Raw genomic sequence first — 27,603 nt, 5'->3', positions numbered from 1 at the left:
TAGGCCGTTTACGGTAGGTGGATGAAATTTGGGTCAAGATCTATATCACCGGTCGATCTCTCTTCCTTTCTTCCTCTTTGAATCCTTCTCTTTTTCTATCCACATCTTTGACCTCGATTCTGCTTGTACCTTGGAAGGTGCGGTAACAGCAGATACAATGGCGGATATTGAGAAACACATCAACAATGAGCAAGAGTCTCCTCAGCCTGCCTCTTCCATCGCCTCGGCCGACTACACGCACATCAACGAAAAGAAGCTTCTCCGCAAACTCGATTGGAGATTACTGCCAGGTGTCTCCCTCCTCTATCTCGTCTCCTTCCTCGACCGAAGCAACGTCGCCAATGCACGTCTCGAAGGCTTGACCACCGACCTTGGCATGACTGGCAACGAATACCTTACCGGTCTCACCGTCTTCTTCATCGGTTACATATCTCTTGAAGTCGTCTGGAATTTGATCTTGAAGAGAATCGGACCTAGGATTTGGCTACCTGCTGTTACAATCGTTTGGGGTATTGTCACAACTCTGCAAGGTGTTCTGGTCAACAAGGTTGGGTTCTTTGTTATCAGAACTGCTTTGGGAATTTCTGAGGGCGCACTGTTTCCTGGTGTCGTCTTTTATCTGAGTATGTGGTATAAGAGAGAAGAAAGAACTTATAGAGTGGCGTTGTTCTTCTCCGCTGCAAGTTTGGCTGGCGCGTTTGGTGGTATTCTTGCATATGTGAGTTCTCCACACTTGAAGTCTTGAGTTTTATCTGCTAATACAGATTAGGGTATCAGCTTTATGAGAGGCACAGCAGGCAAGGAAGGTTGGGCTTGGATCTTCATTCTCGTAAGTGTTTCCAATCTCCAGAATCCGCTCAAGTTTACTAACAGGTCTGCAGGAGGGCATTGCAACTGTGCTCATCGGAGTCGCCGCATTCTGGTTCATCGTCGACTGGCCTCAGAAGAGTACCTTCCTTGCTCCTGATGAAAAAGCCTACGTCGAGGCACGCCTCAAGGCCGATAGTGATGCTTCTAACACCGAACAGTTTGAATGGTCCGAAGTCTGGAAAGCATTCAGAGACCCTAAGGTCTGGCTATACTGCGCTCACTTCCACACCTTGAGTCTGCCGCTTTACACACTTTCTCTATTCTTGGTGAGCCTTATGCCCTATCCCAATCTCTAACACTGGGAAAGGAATCCTAGCTAACAAATCGCACAGCCTTCCATCATCAAGTCGCTCGGCTACACTGCCTCCAACGCCCAACTTCTCTCCATTCCACCTTATGCCCTCGCGACCACTTTGACAGTCATCTACGCAATCACAGCCGAAAAGTTCCGTCGCAGAAACGTCTTCATCATGACCTCGTCTCTAACAGGAATAATCGGCTACATCATCCTCATCGCAAACACCTCTCCTGTAAAACACCCCGGTGTCTCTTACGTCGGCACATTCTTCGCCGCAGCAGGCATCTACCCCTCCACCGCTCTCGCCCTCTCCCTCCCAGCCATAAACGTATCGGGACAGACGAAAAGAGCCACAGCGACAGGCATGCAGATTACCATTGGCAATCTAGGAGCTGTATTGGGAACGCAATTGTATAGAACTGAGACGGCACCGAGATATGTGTTGGGACATTCGTTTGCATTGGGGTATCTGTGTTTGAATGTCATTGTTGCGGGAACCACTTGGTGGGTTTTGCATAGAGAGAACAAGAAGAGGGATGTGTTGGAGGCGGAGACTGTGCAGAGGAAAGAGGGAGGTTGGGGTGCCGAGGGTGATGATGATGTTAGATGGAGGTTTACTACTTAGATTGGGAGGAAGGACTGTATTGTATGTGTGATGCTTGGAACAAGATTCAAAAACAAACTTCAAACACTTTACAACCATAGTACGGAGTAGTATTGCCTCCGAAGTGTTTCTGTGCTCAGTAGAATCTTTTATGATCAAGCTTCAAGATGGGTTATGCATAATTTGTGCATTTGTGCAGAGTCAACTATGAAGCCTCGGCAAGTCCACCAAGGTTGCGGAGATGCAACTGCACAACACCTCGGACCAAAACATCATCTTGCATCGCAACCAACTCTCACAATGTAGCTCCCATCACCTACACGCAAAACTGCATAATCTAAATCAACTTACCCGATCATGTCCTCTCCACCACCAAAAGTCCTGCTCTTCGACATCGGCGGCGTCTGCGTATGCTTCCTCCCATCTCATACCTCCAACTTCCACACATACTGACTACCATCCACAGGTCGTCTCCCCTTTCGCAGCAATCCTAGCCTACGAGAAACAAAACTCCATCCCCATCGGCTGGATAAACACCGCAATCTCCGCCTCAGGCAAACACGGCGCCTGGGCCCTCCTCGAACGCGGCAAGATCCCCCTCGACTCCTCCTTCTTCCGTGCATTTTCCTCCGACCTGTGCTCCGAACCCCTGTGGCGACAATTCTACATTGCCCACTTGAAAAGGACCAGAAAGCAGGAAACAACAGCACAAGCGATAGAGGAAGCAGCATACCAAGTCCCCGCACCACCCAAAATAGATGGCGAAAAATTGTATTGGGAAATGATGACTGTTTCCCGAAAACCGGATATGTGGATGTGGCCGGCGTTGCAAAAGTTGCGCAAACACGCGACAGAAGAAAAAGGATATATCCTCGCTGCATTGAGTAATACTTGTATTTTCCCCGCAGATCATCCTTTTACCTCTTCCACCTCGCCCGACGGCATCTTCCACGCTAAATTAAGAGGGATCTTCGATTTATTCGTTTCATCAGCACATGTGGGGATGAGAAAGCCGGATGTGGAGATTTATGAATATACGATTGGGGAATTGGATAGACTTGCTAGGGAAAGGGGGGACGAGGATGGGGTGAAGGCGGGGGATATTGTGTTTTTTGATGATATCGGGACGAATTTGAGGACGGGGAGGCAGGTGGGGATGAGGACTGTTAAGGTGGAGTTGGGGAGGGCGGATAAAGCTGTGGTGGAGTTGGAGAGGTTGACGGGGTTGAGTTTGTTGGAAGGGGAGAGGGGGAAGTTGTGAGGATGAGGAGGGGAGAGGGGATAGTTGTAAGGACGGGAGAGGTGGAAGGTTGTGTTGATGTGTTGGAGCGCAGTGTATTGGGCTTGGAGATACCACGGTTCTAGAGAAGAGATTTACATGGTGCTTCTGCGGTGAGAAACATGCACGAAGAAGCGAGTACTTCAAAGCCACTCTCGACAATGTCGGACGGCTGTGACGTTCCTGACCGCCCGAAACACCTAGTTCCTCATCTCGCAGCTGTTCGATGCGAAAGCCCCAAAATGTTCCATGGACTTGCTGAAAGCATCCATTCCTCCTTGTTCACCAGTCTCTCTCGCTATGATTAGCTCAGTGAGAGAGCCCGCAGCCTCAGGCCTCGGCTCTGGCCATAGCGATCCTGGCTCTTCTGTTCATGGCCCACTCGGCCAACCTTGAATTGTACCAACCATCGATCTCAAACTCGTTCTCACCCCTAACTTCATCCCAATCCCCATTCTCTATCTCATCCCAGGGCACATTCTCGTCCTTACTGTAATCCCCATCTTCATCACTCCAACTCCAGACTTCCCCATCGTGGCCCTCGTCTCGATAGCTCCTATCCCAGCCGTACATGTCGTAGCTGATGAGGACTGCGAGTGTTCGTTGAATCCGCTGTTGACCATGCCACGATCTTCCCTTAGCAACAAGAATGCCGTCGCTGTAGTCGATGTGCATAGCTTTCACGTCATCCAGAACCAACCTCTCCAATTGAACATCATCCTTGAGACATTGCAGCACCCTGTTGATGCACCGACCTGCGTCATACTTGTCGACTACCCAAAGGTAGACGCCGATCAACTCGACCACGCGTAGAGTGCCGGCATAGGCCTGCAGTATGTGAATGAGCTCATTGATCTTCACAGCGCAAGACTCGATGCGAAGATGACGATAAGGGGCAGACAGAATGGCACCTCTCATCGGTCTAGCAAAGCTGTCCAATGAGACATTACAATATTCGACTCTGTCCGTCGACTCGCCAAATCGAGTTCTCTGTTTGAAATCGAGGCGGCGCTGACTTGACACTATGCCGATGTGTGTGAATGTGTCTTCAAGGCAAGCGTCGATTTCCGGTCGAAGTTGTCCATCGTCCAGAATAAACGAACTCAAAGCTTCTTCGTTCTCCTGGTCAATTTCCTCGCCATGAAGATACAAACCGACTGATTTTGGTTGGAAGTTGACGTTTCTACAGACGTTTCGGATGACTTGTAGTGCTGTGTTCTCTGATACGACCATACTCCTGAATGGGAGACTCGCGTACTCCAGGGCTGAGCCATATGCTCCGAGCAAATGTGCTGCCTTGCGCTGAGGATCAAGCTGTATGTCATCGAAGACTCCAAGAATGACACCCGATCCCCACATCTGGAGATTGCAGAGAGCCTCGCCCAGCATGAGTTCTAGCAGTCGGGTCTCAAAATCGGAGCGTCTGGTCCACTTTTCATCGAACAAGCGCAGTACCTCCATGGCCCTGTCGTTATCAGTGATACCTAACATCTCGATGTGGTTCAGCAAGGTACGAAGATTGTTAGTGACGCGATGTGTGCCGAACATGATCTCCCTGACACATGGGCCGAAGACTGGGTGAGCAGTCAAATCGACCAGACCCTGCATGCTGAACTCTGTGAATATGAAACGGCCATGTGCAAGCCTCTTCTCTCCGAAAGCTTTTGCAGACACATCGTTCAGAGTCTTGCAGGTGAGACGGAAGTTTGGCAGGTCTTCTGGGTCGACCGCGTTGGATATGGTTAAGAGTATTTCATTGGGCAGAGTCAGGAACTTCATGGCATACTTTCTATGCGGAGGAAGTTTACGAGACTTGGTCTGGGGAGATCCATCGGGCAGCGAGGTTGTGGTGGGCATGCCGGGTGGTGAATGCACGGGTGCTGTGATTTCTATCGACATCCTCAGCGTTGAGGTTGCAGATGATGGAAGTTGACAACTGTAGAGCTTCGACAGGAATATCTGAAGGTCCAGAGAAAGTTATATCTGCGCACTGTCAATCAGTTGTGCTTTTGGTAGTGAAGGTGCTTTCTGGGGAGACCTACCCAGTCCTAGAAGCAGCTAGTCGAAGATTGACAGCAGCGAATGGTGTAAAGGATAGCGAAGTTCACTGGAATCGTGACGAGAAGATGTCAGAGATAGCGCCTGTTTGTTTCTGAAAGGCGCAGAGATCTCGATAGAAAGCGCACAAGAGTGCCAGAAAATAGTGGAAGTGCAAGAGCAACGAGGTCGAGGCGATGAGCGGTGTTTGCTGGGTTGCAAGAAGTGAAAGGGGCTTTGGAGTGATGAGATAAGGAGGAAAGACTTCCTAGTTCTAAGGAAGACAAGAGCAGAGGCGACGATACAATACTTGGTTGTGCAGGAAGAGAAGTGACGACCGCGATGAGACTTGTCGCAAAAACACTTTGTTGTGCGTCAAGAGCTCTTCACTGCGAAGCTCAAAGTGTGCGAGAAGGGTGGTTTTGATAGTGTCTCCGGTGTAGTGAGACTTTGTAAAAGCATGCTGTAACGATGCACAGTGTCCCTGGAATCCACAACATTCCCAGTGAGAAGTGAAATCGCCACAATGAATTCAAAGTCAGTGTTGGTACAACTCCTTGGCTTGTGTATTCGTGTCAGCAGATCGATCACTCAGAGAAGGATAGTATGGTACCGATTATATTCTTCCTTGCAAGAAAGATTGATCGTGGAGAAATTACATTCGTCGCTATGGTATGAACGTAAAACATTAAAGCTAGCCTAATAAACACCATTGTTCCTTTCTCAATCCCATAGTCCGCTGGTCTATACCGTAATGCCATGATACAATCCTACCCCTACCAGGTCTCGACCAAGCTCTTGCTGGGAGACACTGTACCTTTCGAAAACGCCTAATCACAAAACAACATCAAAATCTCTAAGCTTTGACGGCGGCTTCTCTCTCAACGTCTTCGAGACTGCCATAACCACTGTCCTTTTCTTCCTCTTCTTTCCAGCCTCCAACGCGCTTGCTGACACCCAGGCATGATTCGACGATTGTAGCCTTTTGCTCACGGGTCAACCCTGCGGTCTTGGCTGCACGTGTGCCGATCCAGACTCTCAGGTTACCAGCCAGATCATCCAGGCCAAGCTTTCCACTGTTGAATAGCAGCGCATCAGATGAGAAGGCAGAGAGGACCTTGAACGCAGCGACAGCTGTGAGTAGGGTAATTCTGTTTGGCATAAGATGCATAGACGACAGGACAGAGGCGGCGTGTGCACGTGCTGGAGTGGGGTTGGTAGGAGAGGCGATGGAAAGGATCTTTGCAAGAGTCAGGGCGCTGTGGGTATCTGGCGAGATTGGTGTATGAGTAATCATGTTTGAGGGCATGTCCAAGCCATCGTTGTATGTGACCATTGGCAGTGTTTCCAAGGCGGCGATGATGTGCGCTCCACGGTTTTGATCGAGGACGACAGCCTTTGCTACATGAGCGCGGGTCTGTGTAGCTGACGCAGGAGGAGCAGTCTTGTTGGCCAAGTCGACCAGGTATTGCACATCAGCAGTGGCATTGGTATCAGTATCCAAAGCACGAGTGAGAGCGGCGTCGACGGTCATGTTGGCAAACCAGGCGGCGACGGCGTCGAGAGGGGATCTGATGGCATGATCTTCAACGACACTATCCATGGTCTGATTGGGGATGGCCTTCTCAGCGCTGGGTCTGTTCCAGGCAAGATTGTATGCGCGTTGAATCATCTCGTCAGTCAGGACGTCATCACAGTCAAGCTCGATCAACTCGGCGAGATACTCAGGCAGCCTCTCAATCTTGTCATCTGTGATCTGCTTCTCGGTGTACTCGCCAGCAGCGATAGCATGCTGTTGCTTGCGAGCAGAGTCCCAGTAGATCCTGCCAACCTTGGCTGTAAAGTCACGGAACATGAACATGTTGCCGTAACCGGCGTTAGCGACTTCCCAAAAGAAGATACGGAAGTGGACGGCTTTTTGCATGAGACGAATTGGCGAGTCTGGTAGAGTACCAGAAGCCATGAGAGTGAGCAGTAGACGGTAGTAGCTGACCTCAGCATCACCACCAGCAAGTTGAGCGTCAATGGCAATATCCCATGCCTTGATACGAGCAGCTTCATCGTCCGGAGTCTTGCCTGAGACTCGCGAGTAGAACTCGGAGCCAACGAGACGACGCAGACTAAGCATGATCATCTTGCATGTCACAGATACAACCTCAAGCAAGAAGTGACGCGGCATCCAGACACTTTGTACAGCGGTGAGCCAGGCCTTGCGACGAACCTCAACCGGCGAGGCAAGAGAAGGAGCGGCTGTAAGAGAGACACGGATCGACAGCTTGCGTTTAGGTTGAGGCTTGAAACGGAGAAGAGGGAGGAGGATGTAGATGAAGGCACCAAAGACCAAGAAAGTCTTGAGCAGAGGAAGTGCTGCCTGGGCCGACGAGCCATAAGCAGCATGCGAGGGCGATCTGAGGAATTGGCCACGCTTTAGCAAGTGCATAGGGGCAGCGAATAGACCCCTGCCGGACGTAGAGTGAGCATCTTGTTCCTGCTCGTGGAAGCCTTCCATAACCATGAGAGCAGCCAGTGAGCCGACCATGAGTTTTCCAACAAAGCCATTGCCGGCGCCTTGGGCGTTGACGAGATTGTTCTGTCCAGGCTCGGCGACATGTTCCTGGGGCTCATAGGTGGGCTGTGAGTGCTGTTGCAAGTATTGGTCTTGTTGAATACGCCTGGGTGCTTGGGAAGTGATGGAGCCTTGTCGTGAGCGAGCAATGGCAGGAGTAAGGATTCCAGCGTGTTGATTCGCAGCAGCAGACCTTGACATGGCCTTCTCCATGTTGGACATGCGAGCTTTGAGTTGAGTCAGCTCGTCTGCCTGTGTCTTTGCTCTTTTCTCGAGATGTTTGATGTATTCGGTAGCCTTGGCCAGTACTGTGGCCTTGTTCAGCTTATGCGCCGGCGTCAGGCCCTCGAGGTCCTCCGAGTCATCGTTGCCGCTTGGTCGCGACATGGCTCGGAGACTAGGAACACTATCGCGGAGTTCGGCAATCTTGTCGTTCAGGTTGTTGCGATATCGCTTCTCGATAACATTGTGCGATGTCTTCTTGATTGGAGGACCACCATCTTCCGGGCTCTGCTGCTCTTCATCGCTCTGTGACACTTTGCGTTTCCTTCCTCCCTTCTTGACAGGTTGATCGGCTTGTTCCGGCGCTGGAGATATGGATGATATGCTTGTGCGAGCATGCGACGTGGAGGCAGGGCTGCTGCGATGTTGGCTTGTACTCGAGACGGATGCTGGACCGGATGCAGGATAGTCATTGCTGGCGAGGATTATAGGCGCAAGCAGATCGCTTTGCGCCGGCGCGTCGATGTTCTGGCCTATCGGAGGCCACAAAGAGGACGATGAGGCAGATGGTTCTTTGGGGTCGGTGTTCAAGTGGTCGACTATAGGTTGTAGAGAGTTTGAGTCGGCGCCGAAGAGGAAGGGCAAATCATCGGTTTTGGCGTCGGGCTGGCCAAAGTCGAAAGCGGCGTCGGCGAAGGAGAAGTCGCCGAAGTTGGCGTCGTCGCCAACAATGAGGGGTGGCGCAAGGGTTTCGTCGACATTGAGAGGTGGGAAATGGTCGGCATTGAAGTTGATGTCTTGCATGGGAGAGTTGTTGCTCGTCTTGGTCGAACTGTCGGGAGAGACGGCCTCTCCGGGATCAAATCGCAACCATTCGGACCATTCGTCGGGGTTGGAACCGAATTGGTCCCAGTTGGCTTCCATTGGTGTGTTGAATGTCGCGAGAGTCGTCTCAGATCATGGGCGGGACTGTGTTGAAAGTCGCAGCTTCCAAGGAGGAGGACGAGGGCGATGAGAAGGATGCTAGAGACCCTGGCGGTTTCGCGCAATCAGACCATTCTCAAAGCCAAGCCCCCCCCACTCGCGACGAAACATCGTCTCATTTCCAGCACGCCGCCCGGGACCCGGCCATCCGTCATTTTTTGGTGCTTCTTTTGACTCCATTCCTCCTTCCTCACTCCGCCTCCCTAAGCCACACCAGATAATCGAACCATGTTTGCTATCTGCTAGGCAGCAGTCCACTCTCTCCTGACGAGATACTGTCACCAATAACCCCCTTAGACTGACTCGAGTCTCCCTAGAGTGATGGCTACCGACGAGTCGCAACGCCGCGCCCTTTGTCTTGTTGAGCTTCTTTCTTTGCTCAATCTTCTTGACAGCTGTCGGCAGTAGTCTACATGTTTTACTGACACTTAATCTCGTCCGAGTCGTATCTACTCAAGGATGGAGCCATGCCCGGTTTGCATGAAGAGAGCCCGAATAAGCCTATACGCTGCGCTGTCTCGACTCTGTTCAGACGTTGGTATTGTAACTTGACAAAGTCAGGACTGCGTCTTGTGCCACTCTAAAGGAGCCCCTCTCGTATTTCTAATAACCTTCTAGACCTTATACCATGGCTTTTGGGTTACTGAGCGAGAGGATAAGGATGTGAAATGCGTCGTCCAACCAAGGAGTCTGCTATCTTGTGGCCTGACTTCTCAACGGATCGTACGTACATTCATTCTTGGATTAGAAGAATCCTTTGTGTGAATCCCTGTCGCCTGTGATCATCTCTCTTGACAGTAAAGCTGTAGAGACTCGCAATACTCTTTGCTTAACTAGAGCCGGTCAATGGGATGAACCGTTCGGCAAGTCATTATTGGACGTGACCATACCTTGAACAATCATCATTCGCTTCGATAGATTGACAGATTCTGACACACGGTATTTGTGTAACAAAAACACAGCACTTTTGAAAATCTTGTGCAGATCGTGATATCCGCCCATCCTGATGTGCAGATGGTCCTTCTTTATTGAGGGGGTGCAATCGAGCCCTGAATCACCAATAATATCTCTACGATGAGAAGACACCCTCCCGTGTGCTAAATTCTGTCACTTCTAGCCATCTCCCACAGCCATGCCTGGAGTTATTTGGACTGTAGAAATGCACAATATTTTCAACATCGGTCTGGTCGTCCACAGAGAGGTGCTAACTGTCATGCTCTCTATGGAGATAACCTCTGGAAATGCTGAAATCGTGCATTTCTACAGCCAATCAGCTAGCTATCTCCGTACGCGTGACAGAGTTTAGCACACGGGGAGGACAGTACGGACGATGTATGGATCTAGAGTCATCGTGTGCGTATAGCGCTGGTGAAACGTTCGCTCGTGGTGGTCGATAATCTAGGTCAGGGTCAGCCTGTTAGCGGACTGTCTTGGCCATGAGAGACCAAGTCTCTTTCGACCCTCATGTCAGACTTCCGTTGGACGAAAAAAAGACTGGCATGTGACTGAATGATCGCTCTTGCCTACCGTGACTTGAGACAGTACAAAGAGCGGCTAGGCAGTCGTTCTGTGGGAGCTCTGCAGGCAGGAGCGAGTCGCACGGACCACGCAGACGTTCGGTCCAAGTTTTGTGACAAAGAGCAGAGCAGAGCTTCCAACATCATCGTTTCCCCTCTATCCAATCTACCATCATCATCCATTATCTGCGCTGTGAACGCGCACGCGACTAGCTGTCGAATCTCGCCCTCTTCGACTCCGTCTAGCGCATGGTTGTCGCGTAATTGTACATCCCCCGGCGACTTTTCGCGCTCCACGACTTTGTCCACATTCGAGTCTACCTTTCGCGTCGACAGCGACATCGTCTCTATCCTCGCCCACTCCTCGACTGGTCCCGTTCATCCACCTCATTCAAACCTGAGGCAGTCACCAAACACTTCTTCTATCGCATCTTCATATCATCATGTCGTTCGGTAGTGGCTTTGGCGGCTTCGGCTCGACCAACAACAACTCCAACACAGGTTTCGGTGCCAGTGGCTTCGGTGGAAGCACAACAAACACTGGTAAGTCAAGAGCTGTCTACATTTCTTTCCCTTCATTGGCCGTTGGACGCGACATGGCGCAACCTTCGAGCTCCTCCCACACGAGCACCCGCGCATGACAACCCGGCTGGCGCTGACGACTGTCTTTCTTCCATCAGGCTTTGGAGGAAGCACAACTAATGGATTCGGTGGCCAACCTGCTGCCGGCTCGAGTTTATTCGGCGCCTCTACCAATACTGGAGGCGGCTTCGGAGGAGGTATGTCTCAGTACCTGTCTCGCGTCAATGCAGCTCACCGTTTGGTCTTTTGCAACTGATTTTCTTGCTTCTATACTTCACTCTTCGCGCGCATACTGACCAATGTTTTTCCCAGGTTTCGGTGCCACTAACACAGCCGCCACATCCTCACCTTTTGGTGCCGCCGCAAATAAGCCTGCCTTTGGCAGCGCTGCCCCGGCAACAGGAGGTGGTCTTTTCGGTGGTGGTGCTACATCAACTCCGGCGAGCACTGGATTTGGAGGTGGTGGCTTTGGAAATACCGCGAACAACAGTACCGGCTTCGGCGGCGCCAATGCCGGCGGCGGTCTCTTCGGCGCAGCTAAGCCAGCAACTGCTGGTTTCGGCGGAACCACAGGCAACACCATGTTCGGCGGTGCAGCCAATACACAGCCCTCAACAGGCTTCGGTTCGACCACCGCCAATACTACCGGTTTCGGCGGTGCTGCCTCGACTCCAGGCTTTGGCGCTGCCGCGCCCACGAACAACGGCACAGCGTCCACTCCTTTTAGTGCCTTTATCGAAAAAGACGCCGCAGGCTCCGCGAACAGTCACTATCAGTCCATCACGTTCATGCAGCCCTATCAGGCCTTTTCTTTCGAGGAGTTGAGATTGGCTGACTACACGGCTGGCCGCAAGTTCGGCAACTCGAATGGCCAAGCTGGCGCATTCGGTCAGAGCACTGGATTCGGCGGTGGTTTTGGTTCCAACACGTCAGGTGCTACTTCATCCGGCTTTGGTGCACCTGCCAACACCAACACTGGAGGAGGTCTCTTCGGCGCACAACCCAGCGCTCCCTCGACTGGCTTCGGCGCAGCTGCAAACACTAACACCAATACTGGCTTTGGTGGCGGTAGTGGTCTTTTCGGTCAACAAAACAAGCCCGCCTCTACCGGTATGTTCGGCAGCACTCCTGCCTCGACCGGCACTACAGGCGGTGGCCTCTTCGGCACAGCCAACAACACTCAGAGCACAGGTACTGGCTTTGGTGGCTTTGGCGCTGCCAACAATACTCAACAGCCTGCGCAAGCGAATACCGGTGGTCTCTTTGGTGGTGCTGCCAACAACACACAGAGTAAGCCTGCATTCGGAGGCTTTGGAGGCACACCCGCAGCCTCGACCGGATTTGGAGGAACATCAACAGGAGGTTTCGGCCAGGCCGCAAACACAAACACAACTGGCGGCAGTGGCTTGTTCGGACAGAGTGCCAACAACAACGCTAGTCCCTTCGGTGGTGCTCAGCAGAACAACGCACCTGCCAACAACTCAGGCGGTCTCTTTGGCGGTGCCAATGCCTTTGGTCAGAACAACCAGGGCCAGCAACAGCAGCAGAACCAAACTGGCACTACTGGCGGACTCTTTGGAGGAGCAACTGGCGGATTTGGACAGAACAACCAGCAGAAGCCTAGTCCTTTCGGCGGCGCTGCTACTGGCACCTCGGGCGGTCTTTTCGGAGGTCAGACCCAACAAAACAACACCGGTGGTGCAGGTCTATTTGGCCAGGCCAACAACAACAACCAAGCCCAAGGCGGCGGTCTCTTTGGCGCACCCAAACCTGCTACTGGTGGTAGTCTCTTTGGAGGCGCTCAACAGCAACAGAACACTGGTGGCGGCCTTTTCGGTGGCGCTCAGCCCCAGCAGAACTCGGGTGGTCTATTCGGAGGCCAAACCAACCAGCAGAAGCCCGCAGGTGGCCTTTTCGGCAGCACCAACAACCAGCCTGCAACTGGCGGATCGTCTATGTTCGGCGGCAACCAGAATCAGCAACAAAGTGCAGGCGGCAGTCTCTTTGGTGGCAGCGCTCAGGGACAAAACAACACGAATGGCCTCTTCGGTGCTAGCAACCAGCAGCAGCCTAACTTGAGCGCCACTTTGATGACCAACCCTTACGGCAACGATCAGCTATTCAGCAACCTCGGAAACGCCGCTCCCGCTGTCGGCCCTCTCGCTACGCCCTTGTCTGGAGCGCAGAAGCCGGCTAAGCGCCCTGCAGCCCTCCCTCAGTTCAAGATCAACCCCAGCGCAAGCTTGCGTCTTATCACTCCCCAGAAGCGCTCTAACGGTTACGGCTTCTCCTACGCTACCTACGGCACTCCCGGCAGCGCACAGAGCTTCACATCTAACGGTCTTGGAAGCAGCTTGTTGCAGTCAGGTGGTCTGAGCCGCTCTTTGGGCAAGAGTTTCTCCACCAGCAACCTCAACAAGAGCGTTGGCAGTGGTGACAGCGTGCTTGCTCCCGGAGCCTTTACTCCCAACAACAGATCATACACTGGCGGCAGCATTCGTAGATTGAAGATTGACCGTAACTTGAGGACTGACCTGTTTGGCGACAACTCTGCCGTCGTCGAACCTCCGACAAAGCGCGTCAGCTTTGATGAAGGAGACAGGGGCAAAACTACCACAAACGGTACTTTCATCGAGAGCCCCCCCAACAGTGCCCTTATCCGCACCGAGACTGATGGGCCCGAGCCGACCTCTGAGGACCTTGGTTACTCTCGTGCCGAGCGTCCTACTACTAACGGCGCATCGGTCAACGGCACTCCCTCCAGCAGCTCAACTAGAGGCAACGAACTCGCCATTGTACCCGAAGATGGTCCCGCAATCTCTTCTTCTTCTCAGTCCAATACCGTCTCTTCGAAGGACCTGCCACGCTCTCAAGCCGACCCTCAAATCGGTGACTACTGGATGTCTCCGTCTATGGAAGACCTTCGCAACATGTCTCGCGAGCAACTCAAGAGTGTGTCTGGCTTCACTGTCGGCCGCCATGGTGTTGGCAAGATCGAGTTCGACCCAGTAGATCTCTCTCAAATTCCTCTGGACGACATCGTCGATGGTATTGTCGTACTTCAAGTTCGTTCAGCAACCGTTTATGTAAGCGGAGTCAACACTCCTCCCAGAGGCACTGGTCTCAACGTACCGTCCACTATTACCCTTGAGAACTCCTGGCCACGTGCTCAGGGTGGACGTCTTCCTGTCCACGAGCGTAAAGGCAGCCGCTTCGACAAGCACATCGAGCGTCTCCGCCGCGTTCAAGACACTGAATTCATCAGCTACGACCCTTCGAGTGGTGTCTGGGTATTCCGCGTTCCCCACTTCACCACCTATGGACTCGATGATGACGATGAGTCGGACGATGAAGCCGAGTATGGCAGTGACTTGATGAACACAAGCCAGGATCACACACCCAAGGGTAACAACAACTCTGCTGCCCAGGATATGTCACAGGCCTCTTCTGAGGAGGGTTCTGTCATTAGCGACGAAGATGATGAATCCAATCCTGATGACACTTTTGATTTCAAGAAAGGTCCGTCAAAAATCCTGCCTGGCAGCTACGGTGCTCAGCCAATTCATAATGACGACGAAATGGCTGACAACGATGCTCAGGATCAGGACGAAGATTCCTCCTATCTCGAACAGCAAGGCGCACAGTCGCTTGAAGACCCGTTTGGTTCTTCCGGCAGCAGCAACGCATCTCCTGTTGAAGCTGTTGACGAGCGAATGGAGGAGGAGATGGAATATGAGGAGATGAGCGAGCAGGACATGGTAGGATCATTCCCCGAGCCTGCACCTGCTGCTCAGGCTCCATACAACGACTATGGTGTTTCTTTCAGTGGCTCTCTCATGCCAAAATCAATTTTGAAAGCATCGACCATGTTGAATGGTACACCGAAGAAGAACCTTGCGCTTGCTGGTGATTGGGCAGAACAACTTCAGAGGACTGCCAGCCCCAAGAAGCAAGATCGTCAAGCCCTTCGTGAGCGCCAAAGCGTCATGGGTGCACCCCTTGTTGATACTGCACCACCGTTGGCTGCGTCTATTGCTGGTAAAGCTTTCTCTACAACTATGGATATCATGAACTCTCTTTGGGCACCTTCGGCATCTGTTGCAGGCAACGCATTGCAAGCAAGTATTGTTGGTGGAAAAGGTTTCGAGGTTTGACTCCCCCATTCCCTTCATTGATTTCCAGTCGACAGCGGCTGCTTGTATCTACTTGACTCGTGTTCTGTCACGATAGCTTGATTTCCGCTCACGACCAACCCCCCATGTGTAATAGTGAATGAATGCTAAGATATTTCCCTCATCTAGTGGCCCTACCAAAAGCAGTCAAGAACTGAAGACGCCTTTGCCGACATGAATGAGGCCGAACGCGGCTTCCACTCGTCCTTCAAGCCCCGCTGGGCCACCGATGGCACCCTCGTCCACACCACCACTGGCACAGCACCCACGACTTCCGGCAACATGGGTAACTCGAAGAAGCCTATCGTATCTGAGCATAAGGATATCCGCTTCGCCAAGTTCACTTCACCGCAAGACACGCTGACAAGATCACTGCAATTGCAACTGCAACAATCGCCTAGCACCTCCACCCAGACATCCTTCGCTGCTATTGCAGAGAGTCTTGCGCAACCCGAGACACCGGAGGCTCAACACGAGCGTGCCGTCTGGCGATTGGCGTCTATCCTCTTTGACCCCATCGATACTGGATGTGCTGACCTTGTCAAGAACATTCCGGCCGCCCGGGTTGCCGAGTTGGAGTCACGTATCCGCCGTGACGCACTATCAAGTTTCTGGGCCCAGCTTGTTCACACAGAGGCCGCACAACACGCTAAGGACGTAGGTACGGCCGAGGAAAAGGCGATTGCGTTCTTGAGTGGCAACGGCATCGAAGACGCATGTGCAGCTCTTCTCGAAGGTCGTGATTTCCGTCTTGCAACTATTGTTGCTCAGCTGCCTGGCAATTCCCAGTCGAAGGAGATGATGAGCAGACAGATCGAAAGCTGGCGGTCGCAGAACATGGTCTCTGAGATGACCGAGCCTGTGCGTGCTTTGTATGAACTCATCGCTGGTAACACTTGCGTCAGTGAAGGAAAGACTGGTGCTGCTGAAGACAGAGCGACGGCTTTCGGAATTTCGCAGCGCTTTGGCCTTGACTGGCGCCGTTCTTTCGGCCTGCGTCTCTGGTTCTCAAGCGCCAACGAGTCGCTCGCAGATGCCGTCCAACTCTACGTTGACGACATCGCTGCTGGCAAGGAGACCGTTCGTCCTGTGCCTTACTTCACCGAGCAATCTCTTGCAGCTTCTTGGAACGATGTCGAGGCTCAAGACAAGGAAGACACTTTGCTCAGTCTGCTGAAGCTCTACTCGAGACAACCATCTTCAAGCGCTGCTGAAGTCCGCACTCTTGTCAGCAACCTCCTGTCACCTGCATCAGTTTCTGGCAGTCCGCTCAATGCACGTCTCGCATGGCAGCTGGCCACTCTTCTCAGAAAGAAGGGCATTCTTACACCTGCCGATCTGAGCGACGCTACCATGGACCAATTGTCCTTGACTCTCTCCACTCAGCTCGAGACAGCTAACGAACTCGTCTTTGCGGTCAACGTCTTGCTTCACCTGACCAATGAGTCCGCACGTGAAAGGCACATTCGGGACCTACTCTACCGCCGAGCATCAGCTCTTTACGACGCGTCGACTCCAGACTCTCTTCCCACAGTTCTGACGCAAGACTTTGGCCTTCCTGAACAGTGGCTTTGGCATGCACGCGCACTATACGCCCGCTCCATGCTCGACGACCACAACGCCGAAGTCACATACTTGCTCCGCGCCGGCGACTCCGCACAAGCTCATGCTGTCCTCTGCCGCTCCGTTGGTCCTGCCGCCATCGTCGAGCGTGATTATGATAGTCTTCGCGAACTGCTTGGCCTCTTCTACGATATGCTTCCCGCAGGATCAATCGAGAGTTGGCGCATTGGCGGACAAGTCTATTTCGACTACATCCATCTGCTCGACCTCGTCCACCGCGATGACGACGCCAGCCGCGCTTCTAAGAAGGAGTTGCTGGATCGCTTGACCATTGCTCTTCCTGGCGTCCTCGAAGGTCGTGCTGGCAAGGTCGACCTCGAAGAACGTGTTGCTGTTGGCGAGATGGCCGGTTTGGTCAAGGCCGAAGTTGAGAAGATTGGCAGGGAGGAGAAGGGTGTGGATAGAGCACTCATCAACAGACTTCCCATTGCCGGTGGCGCTTATGCCAAGCAAGGTGTTGATCTCAGCAGGGCCTACTACCGTGCTATTGTTGCTTAAGAGAAGATCTCAAGATTCTCACAAGAGAGGGAAACGATTTTACATCGCATTGTTTTTATTGATTCCTTTTGTCTCATGGGAATGATGGAAAGCATAAGAGGATTTACGGGAAGGCAAACACACGTGGTTTCGTTTGTACAACTAGGATAACTACACACACAGAGCGAAAAAGTATCTCATGGCATTCAAACTTTCAGTCATTCCATGTGCTTGCTAGTGCTTTTTATGTGATTAATTTGATATTCTGCATTTCCTGCCCTGTGCCCTCAATCCAGAGCCGAAACCGCCAAAATGCAAGATTCTGAAACGAGTCGGGTTCTGTTTCGACGAGGAGGGTCATAGGATCCGAGGTAGGCGTTGATGGATGGTGAATAATACGGAGGCAATACAGTAGAACTGTTTGGATGACGGATTGGCAGAGAGAGATGCTGATGTTTGTTGTGCGGGAGATGAGTTCAGTCGGATTGGGACCGAGGTGTGTTTGACTGTGCTTCGCTCTTTCTACGGTGTCTGGTATCTGCATGAGTCGTAACGCACAGAGCTTGCTTCTACTCAATGAGTGGAAAACTGAGAAATTGTACTTGAGCAAAGCAGCAACTTCGCTGGTTGTGTATTATGTCGTTCTGCCATAAGCCTCATCGAGCCCAAACTATACATGCATCTACACGCTCAATCTGACCGTCAGAAACTCCTTTGCCTCATCCTCTCCAATCTCACTCGAGCCACACTCCTTACTCTGAATCAAGCCCATCCTGTTCGCTCTGATCATAAACCACATGTCCTTCCTATCCCCATTCAACTCTTCCTTCAAGATGGCCGTCTTCAAGTTTCTTACAAAGTCGTTGTACGCGTCGGGAATCTCCAGATCTGAAGCTTCCTCGCGCATCACTCTCATGGCTTCCAAAGCTCGAGCATACCCGCTTCCTCCAACGGAGTTTTTGATAAAGTCGCGGATGATCTTGCCGAGTTGTTGGAAGGCGGGTTCGGCTTCTTCGAGTTTGCCTCCGTCGAGCACTTGTCTGAATTCGGGAACGGCGTTTTGGGGTGAGAGTTTTATGGTGCCGGATGGGTTCGAGAGCAGGGCGGTGACGTCGAGTCCGGAGAGTGGCTTTGGTGCATCGCGGCGGCCTCTCTTTGATTTCGACTTTGGCGGTACTGTGGAGTGTCAGTATTGAGTTCGGGATGATGACGTTGGGTTTGTACTTGCCTTTCTTCACGTCTGCTGCTGCTGTGATTGCCTTGAGAGAAGCGGTTGCGCCTTCCACCAACTCTTGTGGCGGTTTGGAGTATTTGATCAGGATTTCAGAAATGGGAGGTAGTTTTTCGTCGGGGTGGATCGCTCGGCTTCTGATGACATGACTGACGCGGTTTAGTGCAGGCGAAAAAGTGTCTTCGATAGGGGCGTATTCGGAAGGATTGCTGTCAGCGGTCAGTCCATGGTCTTCTGCAATAGTGTGTAATCCACAAACCCTTCTTCGTCTTCGCCGAACTTAGACAAGTCCATGGCGTCCACATAGTCGCTCATAGCATCCATCAGATCATCGCTGGGAAGGAATCTGTGCTGCTTGAGTTCTTTGCCAGAGACGGTGACAATCTTGTCCAGAGCAGGGAATCTGTATGAGCGCAAGTCTTCTGCAAAGGGCAACTCGACCTCGAAGAGACACTCGGCATCAGCGTCAACAGATGGCGCAAGTAGAACCATCGTAGGACTCTTGCCCTGTTTGGGCACCAGTCTGGCCACGGCGTATGTCTCTAGCTCGTAAAGAGCACGGATGAAGGACGACAATGCCATGATGGCCTTTTCGTTTGTTCTTTCAGCAATGATGACGTGCGATTTCGACATGTCCAGATATCTCTCGTACTGCTTTGTGGTCAGTAGTGTACACAGGGTCGAGCAGCGATACGTTTCACCTGATTCTTGACAACAAAGCCAATGATGTCCATGCCTTGTTTGCTTTCGAAATCCGTCACGTTCTTGTCAGACTCCTCAATTGGTACCACTGTGCTTCCGTAACTGAAGCCTCTTGCCAGTTCTTCTTGTTCGAGTTCGCGTTTACCGCCGGGTGCCTCCTCGTCTGGAACCTGGTAGGTGCGCGTGTTTTTGACAGCAGCAAGGTCGCCTTGCTTGGGCTGATCATCGGGAGGAGCGAATTGAGATTGTGTTTCTCCTGCTGCCATGTTCGGTCTGACGACAAATTGACTGGCCGACGGTGCCTTTGCTATCATCACTCGAGGGTATCGCTCGACATCGATTGCCATGGCCGAGTCGTAGTTTTCCATATCACCCAGGGTGAGGTACCCTTTGTACGAATGTACAGGTCGCACCGTCTTCATACGAGGAATCACCATCTCGTCGATGGCAAAGCCGAGTGTCCCGTACAAGCCATTGCATTCTTCAGCTAGTTCTTTCAAGATTTTCTCATTCTCAGCCTTTGCTCATGTTAGCCATTGAATAAGCCCAAGGAAATCTGAGACGTGCCTTTGTAGGATCCTTGTTTTCCTCCTTGAATCCGTACTCTGCATCGTCGAAGTCGACTCCACTTGCGTTTGTGTTAGATCAACAGGCATCATAGACGGAGCTGCACTCACAGAATGACCAGTTCAATACCGTCCTCCTTGCACTTTGAGGTGATGAGGTCAAGGCCGTCAGTATCGATACTACCATTACCGTTCGTGACCAGGACAATCTTGCGTGTATAGGCCAGCTTGCGAGTGACAGTCTCGATCATGTGGATGGCCACAACTAATGCCGAAATTGCTGTTCATGTTAGCATGGACGAGCAACACTCCGCATTCTAGGAGCATACCGTCACCGACATCCGTGCTGCTGGGGACAAGCTGCTGTTTGAGGCGGCGTATGTCTGGCATCAGTGCTCTATGTTGGTTAGCAAAGTTCTGTCAAGCTTCAAAGACGTCACACACTGTCCGAGTTCTTTGAAAACAGTGATATGCTGATAAGCATCTTCGTCAGAATTATCCAGCGCATTCAAGCAACCTGCGATACATATTAATTATCGCCTCATGTCGGATGCATTTATCGACAACTATAAGTTGAGATGATGCAAGTTTGTGTTCTTACCATCTGTTCGCAGTCCCACGACCGCAAGCATTGCTGTTTTGCGTTCAGTGGCCACCTAGAAAATCAACAAAATGATCGTGAACATCGCGAACATGCTACTTCGACTCACAGTCGTAGTGATTTTGTCCCAGATGTATGTCAAAGCCCAGTCTAGATCAGTGATTTCTCGACCATTGTGCTTTTCACCCATGGATTCACCGAGATCCACGATATAGACAGTCGCCTCTTTTCCCGCCATGTTGAAGTTGGAGTGCAGGATTGAAGCGCGATGTGTTGGAAATGAATGCTGTGTTGTGTTGAAGACAAAACATTACGGAAAGCACTTTCGGACGACGTGTGCGGACGTGTCGGCTTCGTGCTTTGCAGGCAGCAACGAGATAATTGGAACTTCCTCCAATTCACAGCCAACGCGCTGGAACGACATACCAGCAAGATGACTAGGTACTTGCTTGTGCTACAGATAAAATGATATAGGTCAAAGAACTATGTTGGAGAGAATCGAGACCGAGGTGTACCAGCAGTTTCAATACGTCATCACTCGAGCAATCTGGCGTGATACACGAAGCACCATTTAACAAACCACAACTCTCAATCCTTGCCAACCTCATTCAATTACCAGCAAACATGCCTTCAGTAACAGACTACAAAGCATACCACATTCTGAGCTATGGCTCTTTCCTTGGAGTGACGCTCTTCCAATCCTTCATTGGTGGCGTAGTCGCCTTCAAAGTCCTTCCTCGACCTCAATTCTCTACTCTTCAGAAGGCTACCTTCCCCATCTTCTTCGCCCTTCAATCTGTACTCGGTCTGGCTCTCATGGTTACCTATCCTGGCGAGAAGTTGCTCGGAGTAGGCAACCAATACGTTAGAGAGAATGTCGGCTTCAGTGGCCTCTTAGCGGATAGCAACAGATGGCCTGTGTTCGTACCGCTCGCGACCATCTTTGTTACCAGCGTTCTCAACTCTCTTATCATCGGACCTGCTACAACCAAGACCATGAAGGAGCGTCACCACCAAGGTATGTGCACCACCTATCTGCCAGTTTTCTTCTTTCGGACCGCTAATTAATGTTTTTTAGAAACTCGCGATGGCAAGAAGTATTCTGATGCAGGCCCGCACTCCAAAGCTATGGAGCAGCTGAACAAGACTTTTGGCATGCTGCACGGTGTTTCGACAATCATCAATTTGACTGCATTCGGATGTGCCATCTGGTACGGCTTTGTCTTGGGGGAGAGATTGTAAAACGCTTTGTTGTGAAGTGGAAGGAAAACGCGATATAGGCTCGATAGAAAGTCGATAACGAGAAACACCTGTATGGCAATATATCAATGCACCGCGTGATCTAGCTATTGTAAACGCTTATGGAAGATGACACGATGCCATCGTGGTTCTCATCCGGATCGCTTCCGTGTAGCTTCCGACAAACCCCACCTTGGGCGAAGCCTTGACGACATCAAACATCACCTTGATCTCTTCCTTCGTCCTTGACCATTTCCTCTCCGTACCACGAGCTTTTACTTTCTATAGTTCATCACCATTTCGTTGATCTCAGTCATGTCTTCCTACGCATCAGAATACCCTGCTGGCGACAAGTTCGACCCAGAGTACAAAGCTTTCTTTGAGCAGTTCTATGAGACATCGGATACTCCTAGTGCTCACGAGAAATACTCCAACCAGTTCACACAAGATGCGACTCTGATCATGGCTTCAAAGAATGCACAGGGCCGAGAAGGTGTGTAGTTTCCAGAATGTTCTTTGGTGGCTCCTCTGATATATATATTCAGAAATCTTGTCTCTGCGCAAGGGCATGTGGGAAAAGGTAAACAGCAGAAAGCACACTGCAGTCAAGATATACCCGTTCGGTTCCGATTCGAATGAAGCTATGCTCTACGGAAAGGTTGAGTATAGCCTGAAAGATGGCAGAGAAGCCACAGTGGACTGGGCTGCTCGTGCCCACTTGGTCAAGCAGGACGGCGCAGTCATGATGGACTTCTATCAGGTGTATCTGGTTTGTCGACGATACTCTCATTCCATGTGTGCGACTCATATCTGACCTGACACCAGGACACCGCTGCACAGAATCCTAGCAAGTAGGCAAACAAAGAACTACTCCACGAATTGTAGACCCTTTGCGATGTTGATTCAAGGAGCCACCCTTACTTCGTTGTTGTCTCGAGAACGCTCTGTCAGAGGAGATTTGGATCAACCTCTGCACCTTACCAAATATGATGTGCTTGCCATCTGATGGTTTCCAGATCAGCGTCGCGCTATAAATCCGCAAGGGGGATACTCCTCTTCGCTCACACGTCAAGCTTGCATCTGATTTTGTGACCTTGTGGTTGTATTAGAGCATCTCGGTATGATGGTATACTCGACACTGACCGTTGCTCTTCCAGTCGCAGGTTTGAGCTCCGCGGAACTTGGACCAGATCAACCCCTACTGCTATGAGAAGATTAAGAAGCTCAAACTCATGTGCCAACTCTTATGGACTATCTCCCCTCGCATCGTGGACCAATCGTGTGGGAACTTAACGAACTTCACGTTTTTGTTCGAGGCTTTCCAGTATTTCGCGTCTTGAGGACAAAGGACGGCGACGCATTGAGACTGATGACAAGAAGATGATTGCGTTGCCCAAACCGGCCACCTTGTTTCTTTCATATGCTTGACCCAAGGCACAATTTTTTCGACGCATCCGGCTATCCCAATTGAGAGCTCACAAACGGTCACCGGAAAGGTTCCTGGTGTTGTTTACTTTCGCTCAGTTTCCCTGCCCCTGGAATTTCGATTGGTCGGACCCGCTTCTTCTCGATTGTGTTCTTTGTTGTCGTTGCAATCACCATTGTCATTGTTTCTTCCAGCGCATAACATTGGATCGCTTTGCCTTTTCAAGACACAACTCCAAGTGCACCCACTTCTTTGCAAATCTTCCTCCACTGTATTGCTGAATCACCACAAAATTTTAACCATCATGGCCTTGCCATACCGCGCTGTAACGCCGTTCTTCGCACATGCCGTACCTGCTGCAGTTTTTGTTACATCTTTGTGGTTCTTCGGTCCAGCCAACAGTCCTCTTGACCGTTACGACCATTCTCTCGACAACCACGATGACAATCCCTATGGCCTTGGACCCAATGTCCCTGATCACTCATTGACCGAGGGAGCTGAGCACTTGAGCGCCGCTCCAGTCATCTTCGACGTCCCGACTTCGACCGAGACTGAGACTCAGTATATCACGGTCACTACAACTCAGGTGGCTCTGCCTGACGACTATGTCCCCATGAGGTCTGGTACCAGGAATTTCCGGTCCCGGCATGCAGACCTCATCTTGACGAACTCCATCGACAGCCCTGTCTCTTGGTTCAAAAACAACGCCGTCTTCCGCTTCTTCAATGCTGCTTTGTTCATTCCAATGTTCGATATCTCCAGGTACTTCATCGAGGTGGCAATCCTGATGCCCCATTACTTTGTTGGCGCTCTTATCGCAGTCCATACCATGGCAGCATTTGTTATCTTTATGGCAATGTGCCTCTATAACTGGTGGCAGAGACGCAGGTCTCGTCAACAGCCTTCACCCCAGAGCCCTCCTACATCGCCACCACCACCTGGAGGAAACGGCCCCCCACCGCCCGGAGGAGGTGGTCCGCCTCCTGGCGGTTCTCCTCCCAGTAACGGTCCCGCTCCCCCTACAACTCCTGGACCCAAACCTCGTGACGACAACCGCGCTAACTTCTCCGGTCCTACAGTCGAAACTTCTCCTAGAAGTCCGGCCCTTGACGCAGGTCGCCTTACGGCAGATCTTACCAACGCTGTGGAAGCCCAAAGAGTCCAAACTCTGGAGACCAATCTCAGAGTCTGCAATGAGACAAGCCAGATCAAGACACAGACCATCCAAGACAGGGATGCCACTATCGAAAGACTCGAGGCAGAGAACAAGCTTATCCATGAACGCCGTAACTCCACTTCGTCCGACATCTCCGATCTTCGTATAAAGCTCAGAACCGCACAGACGGCATTGGCCGAAAGTGACGAACAACTCAGACAGGAGAGAGAGAATGCAAAGAAGGCTACTGACAGGGCCTCGGATATTACTTCCCGTAACATGAGTCAGAGAACTGCTCACGATACTCTCCGAAAACGTTGTACATCATTGGAGGATGATCTGCAGCGTGTTAGGCATGACCGTGACTCCGCAACAACTGAGAGAGACAATCTCAAGGCGGCTCTCACACAACAGGAGGCCGACGCGGAAAAGGCAAGGGTTGACCCTGTCGACCGTGCCTATACTACAGCAAATAGAGAGCACAATGACCTCAAGAGAAGGCACACTGTGCTAGAAGATGAGCTAGCGGAGAGTCGCCGTCAGCTTGCCGAACTACGTGCAGCTGCACCTCCACCTACTGCTCCTGCCCCTCAATCGGATGGTGCAGATGTTGCTGCACTGCGTCAAGAAATCGAGAAGTTGAATGCGAGCTTGGCAGAAGAGCAGAAGAAGGTCGCTTCAGCCAACGCCGATAGGATGTCTGAGCGACTGGCAGCGTTCGGATCCCCTAGGTCCAAGGATAAGTACGATCAAGCTCTGAAGGAGGCCAGTGATTCTCGTAGCGAGGTCACGAGCCTCACTAGCGAGAAGCAAAGACTTGTTCAGCAGAACGAAAGACTCTTGAGAGAGCAGAAACATGGCGATGAGGTAGCCGAAAGGCGACAGAAAGCTGCAGAAGCTGAGCTGCAGCGTTCGAAAGATGCCGAGCAGCGGGCCACGACATCTCTCGAGAGCTCGCAGGCTCAGGTTGATACGCTTTCGAGAGCCAAGTCTGATGCCGAAACTGCCATCAAGGAGCAGCAATATGCAGCCGCACAGGCGCAGAAGGCTCAGCAGGAGGCAGAGCAGCGACTGAGTAACATTGACGAGAACTACCGAGATGAAATCAAGAGACTCAACCAGCAGCTTACTGCTCTCAGTCAAACACAAAATGGAAGTTCAGACGCTCTTCAGCAGCAGCAGCAAGCTAGTGCTGCTGCTAAGCAGGAGAGGCTACAGAACGTTGCTCGTGAAGCTGAACGGAAAGCCGCCCAACATGAAGAGGAGAAGAAGCAGGCCGAAAACGAAGTAAAGAGGCTTCAAAACTCCCTCGATGAGGTTGCCGCGCAGCTCGATGCTGAGAAGGAGAGCAACCATAAGAAGACCGACAATCTCAACACGACGGTTGAAAACCTGGTCAATCAGAACAGTCATCTTCAGACCGCTCACGACAATTATAAAGCATTGAGCGAGCGACACGCTGCAAATGGTACAACCCTCGAGGTCACTCACAATACACTTCGAACCGAACACGAAGATCTTCAAAGACAAAACAACGAGCTGCAATCCAACCTCGACCGCGGTCAAGCAGAATATAACAAACTTCAAGCCGACGGGAATAAGATGCTCAGTGATTTACAGTCACAGGTCAACGGTCTTATGCAATGGAAGGCAAAGACGCTGGAAGAGATTCAGGAAGCCCAGAGCGAGTACGACGGTGCGAAGAAAGAAGCGAGCGAAGCAATCGTTAAGCAGGAGAAACTGGAAGAACTTCTTACTGCAGAGAGAGCTGCTTCAGAAGCTCAAGCAAATACCGCAAGAAGGAACGAAGCGTCGCAGAGAAGTGTCAACCAGGATACCTGGGACCAGCTTCAAGCCGCCAGGGATCAGCTGGAACGCCGCGGAGCTCCGACGGCGGTCTATAAGCAACCAGCCACTAATGCCGAGTTGCAAAAGGACTACGACGCACTGGACAAAAAGAATGAAGACCAAAGAAGATACATTAACCGTCTGAAGGGAGAGCAGGACAAACTGGCGAAACAGATCGATGAAGCCCGATCGGATACTAAGGACTTGAAAGAGAAACTCGCAAAGGTCGAAGAGTCAAACATCGAACTCACTGAACAGAACTTGCGATTCCATGCACGACATGGACCCCTTACAGACGATTCTGGATCAGATCATGACATGGGGGATACAGCTCCAGTTCCTCCGAACCCACCTGCGATCGACCCGACTACCCAATCTTCCATCTCTACCCTTGGTACCAGCGGTCCTACCTTCCCTCCGCCAACCGAGGAACCAGCCAGCGCGCCCGGTACTCCTGGCAGACAGATCAGGACACCTCGATCCCCTCGTAGATCTCCACAGAGAGGCAGCATCTCGCCTCTCCGTAGAGTCATGAATACCGGTGGAAGCTCTGCTTCTCCGGGTTTGGCAGCAAATCTTCCGGATCTGGGCAGTACAACTGCCCCCATGTTCGGCTTTGGAGGACCTTCCGGACTTTCATCCCCATTTAACTCACCGACCTTCCCGAGCCGTGATGAAGCACGAAATCAAGCAAACCTGGATGCAGCGGCCCAACGCGAGTTAGACGCCAAGCGCGAAGCTGAAGCTGCAGAGAAGTTACATCAGGAGAGACACGCACAAGCAGCGCTCGAATTCTCTCAGCTACAAGGCGGCACAATGAATGACGCACTCAGCAGCTTCAATATTGATCGAGAGAGGCAGCGGAAGCGACAAGAGCAGAACAGAAACGATCGCAATGGCGAACAAGACACCGAAATGGATACTGCTGAAGACGCCCCTCAAGTCCGCGGTCTCCCCGACATGCAATCTGGTGGCGTCTTGGTCGATCCTGCAGTAGGTGTCGCGGTTGACCCTCTACTGACTGGCGGTGTGCCCGAGGTCCATTACTTCACTGAAGAAGAGTTGCGCAAACGCGAAGAACAGCAACGCGAAGAAGAGAAACGACAGCGCGAAGAAGAGGAACGCCTGCGTCAAGCTGACCTTCCACAGCCCAGATTTGTTGTTGGTTCTGAAGAGGAGATAGCACACTTGAGAACATTGCCTCATAACGAGAACGGACGACAGGACCAAAGCTACCGATACCACGATTACGAAGAACCCGACGACTGGGAGGATGAAGATTCAGCCAATCCCATGCCAATGTACTTCAGGGATGTCAGTAGAACGGGACGGCCTTATGGCCCGCCGGATGCCACTTGGCGCTAAGCCTCAGCCTTGATACTTTGAGCAGTAGTTGTGTTTCCGGGCGTTATGGGGTTTTTAGTGTCTTCTTGTTTTTCCGCGTAGCAGTCTCTCTGCTTTACACTCCTTGTCTGATTTCGTTGAAGTAGTACATAAAAGAACATATGAAGGGATTGATCTCCACCACTCCTACATTCCACTCTGCGACCTCGTGTGATTGGACACCAGAACCGGTTTGCGTTTACTAGGTGTGTTTCATCAA

General features: G+C 51.6%; 9 protein-coding genes across 9 annotated transcripts; 6 read left to right on the top strand and 3 right to left on the bottom strand.

The window, feature by feature from the left end:
- Positions 1-157: 157 nt before the first annotated feature.
- M438DRAFT_362375 (MFS general substrate transporter) lies at positions 158-1,808 on the top strand (the record flags this gene model as incomplete). The annotated part of the gene is made up of 4 exons (XM_029907579.1): positions 158-718; positions 770-829; positions 882-1,136; positions 1,203-1,808. 4 exons carry the CDS (start codon positions 158-160, stop codon positions 1,791-1,793), a joined length of 1,467 nt encoding a protein of 488 aa, XP_029763679.1. The 3' UTR covers positions 1,794-1,808.
- A 238-nt stretch (positions 1,809-2,046) lies between these two features.
- On the top strand, positions 2,047-3,454 carry M438DRAFT_290093 (HAD-like protein). The gene is made up of 2 exons (XM_029901702.1): positions 2,047-2,180; positions 2,239-3,454. The coding sequence occupies exons 1-2, from the start codon at positions 2,130-2,132 to the stop codon at positions 3,031-3,033; spliced, it is 846 nt and encodes a 281-aa protein (XP_029763678.1). The 5' UTR covers positions 2,047-2,129; the 3' UTR covers positions 3,034-3,454.
- Positions 3,455-4,179: 725 nt separating this feature from the next.
- On the bottom strand, positions 4,180-4,920 carry M438DRAFT_290090 (uncharacterized protein; the record flags this gene model as incomplete). The annotated part of the gene is made up of 1 exon (XM_029901701.1): positions 4,180-4,920. A coding segment is annotated over exon 1 (729 nt), but the record flags the coding sequence as incomplete, so codon positions are not given.
- An 808-nt stretch (positions 4,921-5,728) lies between these two features.
- M438DRAFT_342661 (uncharacterized protein) lies at positions 5,729-8,975 on the bottom strand. The gene has a single exon (XM_029904814.1). The coding sequence runs from the start codon at positions 8,798-8,800 to the stop codon at positions 5,945-5,947; it is 2,856 nt and encodes a 951-aa protein (XP_029763676.1). The 5' UTR covers positions 8,801-8,975; the 3' UTR covers positions 5,729-5,944.
- A 1,381-nt stretch (positions 8,976-10,356) lies between these two features.
- Positions 10,357-17,412, top strand: M438DRAFT_312111 (uncharacterized protein). The gene is made up of 4 exons (XM_029902507.1): positions 10,357-10,920; positions 11,058-11,156; positions 11,272-15,107; positions 15,261-17,412. Exons 1-4 carry the CDS (start codon positions 10,821-10,823, stop codon positions 17,250-17,252), a joined length of 6,027 nt encoding a protein of 2,008 aa, XP_029763675.1. The 5' UTR covers positions 10,357-10,820; the 3' UTR covers positions 17,253-17,412.
- Positions 17,413-17,913: 501 nt separating this feature from the next.
- Positions 17,914-20,777, bottom strand: M438DRAFT_394608 (putative Ku family DNA helicase; the record flags this gene model as incomplete). Its single annotated transcript, XM_029909170.1, has 10 exons — positions 20,441-20,777; positions 20,332-20,386; positions 20,175-20,247; positions 20,060-20,127; positions 19,842-20,010; positions 19,732-19,792; positions 19,164-19,682; positions 18,722-19,113; positions 18,460-18,671; positions 17,914-18,407 (listed from the first exon to the last, which is right to left on the bottom strand). The coding sequence occupies exons 1-10, from the start codon at positions 20,567-20,569 to the stop codon at positions 17,914-17,916; spliced, it is 2,172 nt and encodes a 723-aa protein (XP_029763674.1). The 5' UTR covers positions 20,570-20,777.
- Positions 20,778-20,955: 178 nt separating this feature from the next.
- On the top strand, positions 20,956-21,573 carry M438DRAFT_352314 (uncharacterized protein; the record flags this gene model as incomplete). The annotated part of the gene is made up of 2 exons (XM_029906785.1): positions 20,956-21,349; positions 21,410-21,573. 2 exons carry the CDS (start codon positions 20,956-20,958, stop codon positions 21,571-21,573), a joined length of 558 nt encoding a protein of 185 aa, XP_029763673.1.
- A 312-nt stretch (positions 21,574-21,885) lies between these two features.
- Positions 21,886-22,425, top strand: M438DRAFT_266873 (uncharacterized protein; the record flags this gene model as incomplete). Its single annotated transcript, XM_029900141.1, has 3 exons — positions 21,886-22,063; positions 22,116-22,339; positions 22,396-22,425. The coding sequence occupies 3 exons, from the start codon at positions 21,886-21,888 to the stop codon at positions 22,423-22,425; spliced, it is 432 nt and encodes a 143-aa protein (XP_029763672.1).
- Positions 22,426-23,300: 875 nt separating this feature from the next.
- On the top strand, positions 23,301-27,370 carry M438DRAFT_402890 (uncharacterized protein; the record flags this gene model as incomplete). Its single annotated transcript, XM_029909626.1, has 1 exon — positions 23,301-27,370. The coding sequence occupies one exon, from the start codon at positions 23,301-23,303 to the stop codon at positions 27,363-27,365; it is 4,065 nt and encodes a 1,354-aa protein (XP_029763671.1). The 3' UTR covers positions 27,366-27,370.
- Between the last annotated feature and the right edge of the window lie 233 nt (positions 27,371-27,603).

This window comes from Aureobasidium pullulans, assembly GCF_000721785.1.
Source record: "Aureobasidium pullulans EXF-150 unplaced genomic scaffold scaffold_3, whole genome shotgun sequence".
NCBI classification, from domain to species: domain Eukaryota; kingdom Fungi; phylum Ascomycota; class Dothideomycetes; order Dothideales; family Saccotheciaceae; genus Aureobasidium; species Aureobasidium pullulans.
This window is presented reverse-complemented; position numbering and strand designations above follow the sequence as displayed.